The sequence below is a fragment of the Polistes dominula genome, unplaced genomic scaffold (assembly GCF_049000335.1).
Source record: "Polistes dominula isolate Pdom_NZ unplaced genomic scaffold, Pdom_raw_medaka contig_77, whole genome shotgun sequence".
In the NCBI taxonomy this organism is placed as follows: Eukaryota; Metazoa; Arthropoda; class Insecta; order Hymenoptera; family Vespidae; genus Polistes; species Polistes dominula.
The window spans coordinates 2,408,088-2,419,561 of record NW_028301152.1 but is presented as its reverse complement, the minus strand read 5'-3'; the positions used below and the strand labels follow the sequence as shown (position 1 = coordinate 2,419,561).

Sequence of the window (11,474 nt, the reverse complement as noted above, 5' to 3'; positions counted from 1 at the left end):
ACGAGAAGACCGGAATTATTTGTCAAGGTTAGCTAATCGATAGTACATCCCCTCTTCTTTTTTCCCTCGACCCTTCTCACGTTCATTCATAGATAAAATGAAAAAGAAAACAAAAAAAATAATCAAAGAAACATACATCTAACGATGCATTTACATGTCAAGAAATGATATTTCCTTCTTATTGTTATTATTTTGTTAAAATATCGAATTAATATTTCGATGTACACAAATAAATATATATATATATAACATTAATTATGTATCATTTTACAAAGTACGATAATAATATATATATATATATACCATTATTGTAGATTTGAATTTTTTTTTTAATTTTGAAATTTTATTTATTTTTTAAATACATGAATATGAATGATAAATAAAAGGATGCAAAAATACATGAAAAAAAAAAAACAAAAGAAAAAACTTGTACGTTTAATTAATTTTATATATTTTACATATATATATATAAACTTACGTATGTATATCATCAAATTGTTTACTTATAGTTTTTTTTAAGACAAAAGTATTGAGAACCACTGGTATCTCTTTCATTGCTACGATACGCACACTTTCTTTTAATAAACTTGTGTGGGTGTGTGTGATATCACGAATGACATCACCCTTATGTATCAGTGTTAGTGGTACGGTTTGAAACTCACAAGGCGTGCTCGCACTTCAGTCATTCGCAGACGTTCATCCGACCATCATTGTATACCTTTATCGAGGTCAGTCGAATTGTCGGTTTAATTATATTTTTGTTTTCTTCTTTTGGCAGCTTTTATTTATTTATTTATTTTTTTTTTTAATTTATTTCCTTTTTTTCCCTTTGCTTCTTATCAAACAAAATTAGTGATATGCATAACAATTTAATTGTATTATGTAGAAAAATGAGTATATATGCTTGTGCGCTACGTATGTGTGTGCGTGCGCGTGCGCGTGCGCTGAAGCTTAAGTTGCTAACGTGTTTATTGTTAAAAATGATTCATTTCTTATCTGTTGAGAATATTATTTTCGTCTAACAATCTTATTATGGTTTGTTTTTTCTCTTATATATATATACTTAAAAAAAAAAACGTTGATAATTTTAATTTCTTTTTTCTTTTTTTTTTTTTCTTACCGTCGTTACGTTAAATGAGATTTGCAAACGAATATGATAAATTATATTTAGTTAAAAAAAAAAAAAAAGGAAATAATTATTTTTAAAAATTGCCTAAGTTTATTATTCGCGTTCTTTGACGTTAGGATATTTAAAAATAACCACTGACGGAAAAAACTTTTACACGTTTTAATACTTATACACATGGAACTCATGTCGACGACGTTTCACAATGTTTCTTAAGAAATGTTGTGTATTTTTGACATTTTCTTAATGAGGAACATCATCGATAGAAAAACGAACCTATATTGCCAAATACAAACATACTCGCGTGGGATTCAAGAAACTTTTACGTATTTTCCATGAAACTTATGCGTCATAATCTCTAAACAATTATACGTATTTAGAAATCTTTTCCAGATATTAATCAGATAGGAAGTGGTATACATTATTTGCAATTTAATCTTATTTATCTAAAATAATATGAAATATCTCTTTTTAAATTGTGACAATTATGATTCACTTGTTATTTATAACAATTTATAATTTACTTAAAAATATCGATTTAAGGATAACTCAAATTTTGCACAAAAATATTATTCAAATATTTTCATAAAAATTTATTCACATTTTTTATTTTTTGTTTTTTTATTAATTCTTTTTACGTTATATATTTATCGTATTTATACTAATATATTTATCATATATATTAATTATATAGATATATAATATTATATATATATATATATATATTTAATATATTTAGTTTATTTATTTAAATAGATTTTTTCGTTTGTTTAAATATTATGCTTGCTTTTATATTTAACAATAATTATAATTAGTTGTAATCATTTTGGTAGTTATGCTGGATCCTGGAGTTATTTAAAATATATATGTATATGTTGTATATACATATATATATATATAGATTTTGATAACCTCGGAGAAACCATGACCGAAATACGCTTGATGAATATAAAAGGTGTTATTTTTGCTGCATTACTCATACATGTGATATTCATTATTAAAAATAATATCGTTATTTATTTGTAATTATTATATTGCTTATTTATTTTTTTTTTTTTAATTTTATTTTCAAGGTACCATCATAATAAACAGTCATGTCTCATTCAGTAGTAATCAGGACGCAAACAGTGAGGACCGAGTCAACTGCAATAGTTATTAATACGGGATATTTAAAAACTTGGAGTGGAATATTAAAATTCTTGCAACTAGTATGCATTTATACATATATATATATATATATTTTTATTATTGTGTTGTGTTGTCATATCATATAAAAGATCATCTTCTTTTTTTTTTTCAATTTTTTAATACGTTATTCATTTTAATATTATTTTCCTAGGCTTTGGGAATTGTATGCGTAGGAATTATCGGTGATCAATTTAAACCTGGATATTATCGCACAACTACAGATTTATTTTTCTTTTTAATAGTAACAACGTTTATGATAGGTACTTTCGTTCTATTGTTAAGCTGTTTGTGTTCTCTATCAACATCATCTATAATATCAAAAACGATATATGTAAGTATCTAAAAAAAAAAAAAAAATTAAAAAAAATTATAGAATATTTCTGTTTGTGAGAATAAAAATTCAATAATAAAAATAATAATAATAAAACAAAATTCAATGATTTTTTTCAGGAACTTTTTTATCATTCAATAGCATTCGGTCTCGTACTATCTGCGGCTCTGTCATTATTGGTACAAGTTAATAAAACAAATGATAGAAATTATGAATTGTTATTAGGTGCAGCTGTAAGTGAAATAAAATATATATTACGTTATATGTGCCCATAATTATGAAAGTGGTCTCTAAGTCATGTATCTCTTGTTTCGAGTAGGGACCCTATAGGAGGGACGCGCCATGTACATTGCTAGGCTGAAAATGTGGGGGGACAGCTTCCGTTGCATCCCGCAGCCATGTTTATCTTTAGTATGTATTAACGGCTGTGGTTAGTTGAATCACTCGCGCGCAATCACGTGACTACACAAGTTCCTGTCCCCCAGCAATGTACATGGCGCGTCCCTCTTATAGGGTTCTTAGTTTCGAGATATTTAAAGATTTATATTTGAACATTATATGAATTCTATTTAATATTGAAATAACAAACATTATCTGACGATTCATTTTTGACAATATCTTGAAAATTATATTGAATTTATTTAATTTAAAATAATGTGATGCGTAACAACTGATAAACTCATTTTTTTTTTATTTTGACTTAGACCACTTTTATAATTATGGGCTCATATATATATATATATATATATAATTATACGTATATAGAGATAAATGTTTATATTCGAAGAATTTCTTTTTCAGATTTGCGCTCTCGTAAATTCGGCATTGTATTTGTTTAGTACAATAATAGCGCTTCGTTCATACAGGGGTATTTAAATGTTATAAGTAAAAATTGACCAACCAATTTTTCATCTTGCAAATGAACAATGAATACTAACTTTTTTTTATATTTATAATGTTTCGAATCAATTTTATTGGAATATCTATATATATATATATATATATATATATATACATGTATGTAAACGATTTAACTGCCAAGTTAAGATGTCTACGAAATAATACTAATTGAACAATTTAGATATATGTGACTGACATCAAAATTAATATGGTACTTATTTATTAGTTTTATGTCAATATAAATTGCATTAATATTTTTGTTTTGATAGATCAAATTTCAATTCATATCGTGATATTTATTCAACGTGAGTCATTTAATAGTTTTCATTAAAAATACTTTATATTATATCTTGTTATATATATATTAATATTTTTTTATATTATATTACTATATATATATATATATATAAATCGTTATTTTACAGAGAAATATAACATTTATAAAGATTAGTTAATATAAAAAACGTTGAATGACTCATTCACTACTATTGCTGGATCTCATTCGTTATCTTATAACTTTTATCAAGCATATTTATATTCTATATTATCTATAAATAAAATAATAAGAATTAATGTATGTTTAAATAAGGTTCAATCGTGGTAATCAATGTAGATTAAAGTTAATAAGTATGTGTATTTTTATTTGTGTGAGTGAAAAACAATATTTAATAATAACTACTTAATTCATACAAATTTGTATACAATTTGACTTAAACTAAAACAAGTAAGAACTTTATTAATTATATTTTTTCAATTGTAGATTATATATTTATTACATATTATTTTTCTAAAATCTTCATAAATTACTTTATTCTCATATAAACTAGTCAATAATAGGAAAAATGTTGACTTGTTGAATACTTGATTAGTTTCATAGATCCTTCTTTACCGACTAAACGTAGTCGATAACATTAGATTCCTTATATCAATCGATATAATCGATTCCTGTTGTATCGACTCTAAATAGTTTTATAAAAGTAGTATATTAAAGTTCAATAATAGAATCAAAGAATATAGAATTATATAAAACATCAGAAGTCTACTTTTTGTGTAAGAAATAATGTTAATTAGCACCGAGACCACCAGGTGGCGATAGTAGGTAGAATTGTTTGATAGTATTGTACTTTTATCGCGTAAAGTACCTACTAAATATTTTTCAAGTATATCGATAGCATTAGGTCAGTGATATTTAATTTTTGCTTTTATCGACCACACATGATAATATTTTATTATCTTACCGACTCAAAGTCATTAGTAGTTAATGTTCGTTTCAATAATCGGTATAATAGACAACTATCTTATCGATAAAACAAAGTCGTAGTTAATAGGATTTTCGTTTTTCTAATTACATACTTCACATTTAATTAACTATATTAGCTTTAGTAAAAAGATTGTTCATGTCGATGGCGGTTAACTGATCTCTGTAATGTAATTTAATACATTTTGTAAGAAAAGTACTATTTATTCAGTACTCGTTGTACTAAAGATCATATAACAAATCGATATATATATATATATATATATATATATATATATATATATATATATATATATGTCACGCTAATTAGGTAAGTTTCATATTAAAATAAAATAACTTTATATACTTATGAAAAAAAACACACACACACACACACACATACACGAACGGACTTTTTATCAAACATACAAAATTAAATCTGGTACATTTGAGTGGTACACCCCATTTTATATGATAAAACATATACCAAACAAATCGAATGCTCTGGGATGGAAGTACGGGACACGTTATTTCGCATTCAGGGGAAATATAGAGGCTTAGAAAAATATCAATGGGCGACGGGGGTGGGTGATAAAAGCGCGTAACGAATTGCACGCACGTAGTAGTTCGAAAAAAGTATGTGTATGTATCGTGTTTGACGCGTTTACACTAAAAATCTAAAAGAGAATATGTTTTATCCTTCTTTCTCTCTCTCTCTCTCTCTCTCATTCTCTCTTTTTTTTTATTCCATACCTTTTTTTGATGAATTCGATGAATACTTTGAAAAAAAGAAAGAAAGAAAGAAAAAAGATAAAAAATATACGTGATTCCGAAACACTTTAAAATCGTTGAAACATCCCTCTATCCCCTCCCCCTATCCCTTCTCGATTCAGCACACAAACGATTCTAATCCCTCGTTATTTGGACTATATCATATTTTCTTTGTTTTTTCTTTTTTTTTTTTTTTCTTCTTTTCATTCTCACTCGATATATGAAACACGTGTCGATAAAAATTGAATTTATTTCGATTATTCGCGGATCCACCTTTCGTTTCTCTTATTTTCTTTTTTTTCTTTCTTTTTTTTCCGTTTTTTTTTTTTTTTTCATTTCGTTTCGTTTCGTCTCGTTTCGAACTGCCAAACAGAATTCGAAAGTTAGATTCGAAATAAACTTTATACTTACGTGTTTGTTGGGTTAGTCGTATGCATTAAGTTGCATCGTACCTGACCTGCGTTTCTGTTGAAGTAAAAAGAGTGAAAGAGAGGATGAGAGAAAGAGAAAGAGAGGAATAGAAGAAGAAAGAGAGAGAGAGAAAGAGAGAGAGAAAAAAGAGAAAAAAGACATAACTTGAACCCTATATAAATATCTAGCGCGATGGATCGATGAGTTGAACCCATTAAAGCGTTCTCAGTATTGTTCTCGTTATGACGCACTACTAATACTACTACTACTATTACTACTACTATTACTATTACCATCAACACCCCACTACTACGATCACCACCACCACCACCACAATCATCAGCTTCATCATCACCGATGCTTTTATTATTTGGAGATTTGCAAAAAGCGATAATTTACTCTACCTTTATCTCTCACTCTCTACTACTCATCATCGGTGGGACCTGTCCGACAATGATTGCTTTAATTTTCTGCGATAACATCGTTTTCACGTTTTAATATTAATCATTTTCGGTAATTCGCGGATTATAAAGCGTAGCTTCGTAACCGAGAGAATTCCATTTTTAATGCACCAAATTCGATCTGTCTGTCGTTGTTTATTCGGAGGGTGGGGGGGGAGGAGGAGGAAAAAAATACGGATTTTCGTATTATACGAATAATATTAAAATAACAAGAAAAATTGAAAAAGAAGAAAAGAAAAACAGAGAGAGAGAGAGAGAGAGAGAGAGAGAGAGAGAGAGGAATAATAAAATAAAAATATAATATTAATTTCATATATTATTTACGTACGAATAATATGTATAAAAATAATAAGAAATTAAATAATAAATATAATAATAAATAAATAAAATAAATAATAAATAATAATCATAATAATAAAATTATTATTATTTAATAATTTATAATAAAAAATAAATAATAAAAATAATAATAAAATAAAAATATAATATTAATTTCATATATTATTTACGTACGAATAATATATATATATAAAAATAATAAGAAATTAAATAATAAATATAATAATAAATAGATAAAATAAATAATAAATAATAATAATAATAAATTATTATTATTATTTAATAATTTATAATAAAAAATAAATAAGATAATAGAATAATAATCTAATAATAGAAAATATGTATATATAATAGAAAATAAATAATAAAAATAATAATAAGATAAAAATATATAATATTAATTTCATATATTATTTACATAAGAATAATAAATAAAATTAAAGGATGAAAGAAAGAAAGAGAAAGGAATAATAAAATAAAAATGTAATATTAATTTCCTATATTATTTGCAAACCTATGATTTACATCCAAACAGAATGACTGAAAACATTCAAACCATCGACTCTTACAAATCTTTATGATTTACACATTTTGTAATTTTATAATCTATCATTATTCTCAATTAACTCTTTACATATTTTATTTAATCTTTAAAACTAACATAAAATCCTCAAAGTTCGTTACATTTCTCATCATAGTTCTCAAGATAGATGAGACACCGAAAAGCCTTCTTTTTTCTTTTTTTTCCTATTTCGTTAGCGATACCTTTCACGGTTGAAATAGAAAAAAATAAAAAGTAGAGGGAGAGGGGGAGGGGCAGGGGCAGGGGGAGGGGGAGGGGAGGGGAGAAATTGAAGAATAGAAGGGATAAGGGTGAGGAAAGTAAAAATGTGAAATTGTGAAATATCGGATTTTCGTCTAGTCCAGCAAACAGCAACAACGGCAGCAATACAAAGCCTTCTTCGTCTCGACTATTTCCAAGTGTAAATCGACGTTTTTCCAGTCCGTTTCCACCAACCGTGTCAACCCCTACAACCCTTTCCCCCCCCTCCCTCCCCCTTCTTTTTCCAATTCGTTCGATCTCTCACGCTTATTTTTCGATTCGTAGATTATTCTCTCTTTTTTTTTCTCTTTTTTTTTATTCTCTCTATTGGTTCGTCACAATGTAAGCTGGTTTGTTCCCAAAACATCAAATTATCGATACGAAATGAAAAGAAAACAACGGCATTCGAGTAACGATAACGTTACGCAAAGCTTACGTATACTCTGTGCTTATTCTAGTCTGATTCAAATTCATGCAAATTTAGCTGGCCCGTATTAATGCCCGGTTCTATCGGATTCGACCATATCGTTTGATCATTATACCGTTCACGATATAATGCGTTAATAACGCGTGTTAAAATCATTTTTGATACAGCACATTAGTAAAATAGGTGTATGCCTAATAATAACGATCATAACTCTGACGATTGGTTGACTATACGTTTATTGCAATATAAATGGCTTGTAATAAGCGAGTATGTCTAACGTGTGTTATTATAATACGTAATAAAATAATATACAAATATTGAGAATCATTTGTATAAAGAAATATCTTTCATTTGATTCGTTGATTTTTTGTGATCTTAAATTTATTTCTAATCGAATATTTCATAGAAAAATAATTAGAATTAATTGTTAAACCCTTGAGTGTTGAAATATATGAAAATTTTTATGCATATATAATGAATTTAATTTGTTGCTATATGAATTTATATGTAAATGTAATAATACATTTTATTTGGAATATATTTATATTGATGATATAAATATATTTTTGCGATAACATTTCAATTATAAAATAAAAAAATAAATATATAAATGAAACAAAATAGAAATATTATGTGGGGGTGTGGTTTCAGACAGACAGAGAAATATATATATATAACTGAAGATGATATAATATAGTTTATTAAATTATGATGATGTGATGTCGAGCGGTATTTACATAAGTTTACACACAAAATGGCGTGATTACAAAAATACAGAATACACAAGAGTTGCAGATATAACACACAGACATATACTGAAGACTAAAGACTAACTATGAATTGATACAGACTGACTGACTAAGGACTGAAGACTAAGGACTGATACAGTCTGAAACTAACTAAGGACTGATACAGACGGACTAAGTGAAGACTGAAGACTAAGGACACTTTCTTACTTCTTTCCACATATTTATATCAGAAATGAGCTTCACCCCTTTGGAGAGGGAAGGAGATTCTAAATCTTATTGACCAATAGTATAAAGATCCACCCCATAGTCCACCGATGGGTACAGCCTATAGTTTTTGGTAGTGAAAACTATGCATAAAGAAACTTGATCTGGTACATCGGAATGTTATCTCTTTTTATGGTATATCGCATATGTTTACATAGGAATCCGAAATTCTTCAAAGGGTTCCGACACTGCACAAACGGTTTTTATTGCACCAATATTTCCCGATAATTCTTATGTTTGTTTATGGTTTTTTATGGCCCTCCTAAACTTTCTGAACTTTTAGTTTATGAATAGAGTTTTTCTTTCTATATATGAATACTAGTTTTTTTTTCTCCACAATTAATATATTTATATAAGCTTGTTAAATTCAGATGACGAGTCTCATTCGTCAAATGTATCCAAAGGGTTAAAATAATATTTTATAATAAAGTATGTATGTATATATGTATATTGTATAATAGGAATATTCGACAAATAATATTATTTTATATCGAGAAATCTTTACATTTTTTAAAAATAATTTATTATCGAAAAATAGTTTATAAGTTGTACAAACTTTTTTCCAATGATCATTTTTTTGTTATTCATTTAACTCTAAATATTTGATTTCGTTTCTAGTTAAACGGTTGAAGTTAAAGTTAAAGTTTTCAATGATTTTTTTTTTTTTTTTTTTTAATATATGTATAATTATTTGTTAAATATTAATTCAACTCTTATTTATCGATAAATAATATTGCAAATATTCTTATTAAAATGGGTCTAATTCGTATAAAAAATAAAAACCATATCGATAAATCATTTTCAAACAAGTATTCAATGAATTTTAACGTTTGAGGAAAAATATTCGAAAACAGGAGCTTTCAAATAAAAAAAAAATAAAAATATATATTTATCAAACGATAGAGACAAAAAAAGAAATCAAAAACTGACGATTGAATTGAATTTTATCGTTTTCGTGAGAAAATTTCTTTACGAATTCGTCGTTTTATAGAAAACCTAACACCTCATGTGCGTCCACGTACACATAAATTTTGTCTCCCATATTCTATAAAGAAAAATACGTCGAAAGAATAGACCTAACAAAAAATTTTTTATTTTTATTTCTTTTTTCATGCGTGAAAATCGACAAACTTTGTTTCCTCTTTGATCATAGCTCTCTCCCAATCGCATATTTCAATTCTAAATCATCGTTCGTGCGTGTTACTTTTGCTCGCAATGGAAAGAATACAAGATAACGAAAAAAAAAAAATAAAAAACGAATTGAAATTCGTAATACATATCGTCGAATATTTTCATACTTTTTCATACATATATTCTAGGGGTGCCCCACCACACATTGCTGTGGCTCACATTCAGTCCGATACACACGTCTTTAAAGACAACGAATTACTTTATACCGCCATCTGTTAGAATCTTATCGAACTAACAGAGATAATCATGACTCTTTGTTAATAAAATAATATTGCGATTATAAATTGAAATATAAACTATCCTATCTTTCAAGTTGGATGAAACTGCACACAGTGTGCAAAAATTTATTAAAATCGGTTCAGTAGTTTAGGAGTACATTGCGCACAAACAACGTGACACATAATTTATATATATATATATATTAAGATAATAGTCGATCATTATCACAATCAGATTACAAGAAAATAATTAAATCATCTCGTAATCGTTTAATAATATTCAACTAATGCCAACAATAACGTTGAAAGTATAATTTTCTTGCATAATGCAAATGAAACGAGAAAAAATGTGTTAAACAATTAATTTATATCTCGTTAAATGATCATTTTGTTTCTATTTTATTTGTAAAACGTACATGTTCAAGTATTGAATAAAGAATTATTTCTTTTAATTTATTTGACTATTTTACATTAATTGATAAATATCTTATCGTATGAAAGAAGAAAATAAACGTTTAATGATTCGTAATTGTAAATAATTTCATTGATAATAATATTAAACAAATAAATCTAATAACAAATTAAATAGATAAAGATAAAAGTGCATCATCGGTTGTTCGTACATTCATTCAGTCTCTTTATTAACGGTATTATGTCATTCTTCGTTTTCAACGTGTCATGGAATTTCACTATAACGAACCTTGCACCGACATTTCGCGATGCAATTACTCCGTCTTCATTACGATAATTGATTGGAAAAGTTAATGGTTATGTCAGTTTTAGAAATGTTCAAACTTGTATTTTAACTTGCACGATGATAATAAACATTCTTTCTTTTGGCAAACAATTAATAAAGTTAATAGTCAATTTTAGATTATTTTCAACATGTACGAAATAATTATATTTCTTTAATATATAAAATATTTTCAATAATATAATCATTGACCGAGTTTTTGAGTAAATGAGAAACGTGATACGATGTAAATTCACTTTTCTTTTTTGTTTTACAAAGTGACGAAATAAAAACAACAACAAAAA

The 11,474-nt window shown here is 26.7% G+C and overlaps 1 protein-coding gene across 2 annotated transcripts; it reads left to right on the top strand.

Annotated features, from left to right (window-relative positions):
* Window positions 1–66: 66 nt before the first annotated feature.
* Window positions 67–3,725, top strand: LOC107064214 (uncharacterized). Of its 2 annotated transcripts, none has more exons than XM_015316637.2 (5): window positions 67–728; window positions 2,200–2,334; window positions 2,466–2,645; window positions 2,765–2,878; window positions 3,447–3,725. In XM_015316637.2, the coding sequence occupies exons 2-5, from the start codon at window positions 2,221–2,223 to the stop codon at window positions 3,519–3,521; spliced, it is 483 nt and encodes a 160-aa protein (XP_015172123.1). In that variant the 5' UTR covers window positions 67–728; window positions 2,200–2,220; the 3' UTR covers window positions 3,522–3,725. The 2 variants fall into 2 exon arrangements, with proteins under 2 accessions (XP_015172123.1, XP_089034060.1); XM_089177934.1 differs by lacking the exon at window positions 67–728 and adding an exon at window positions 1,933–2,081.
* The last annotated feature ends 7,749 nt before the right edge of the window (window positions 3,726–11,474 follow it).

Bases quoted from the DNA above. Each gene is read 5' to 3' on its own strand.
- LOC107064214 (XM_015316637.2), top strand. From the start codon at position 2,221: ATGTCTCATTCAGTAGTAATCAGGACGCAAACAGTGAGGACCGAGTCA. The intron at 2,335-2,465 runs GTATGCATTTAT...TTATTTTCCTAG, and splicing joins TATTAAAATTCTTGCAACTA to GCTTTGGGAATTGTATGCGT. The intron at 2,646-2,764 runs GTAAGTATCTAA...GATTTTTTTCAG, and splicing joins TAATATCAAAAACGATATAT to GAACTTTTTTATCATTCAAT.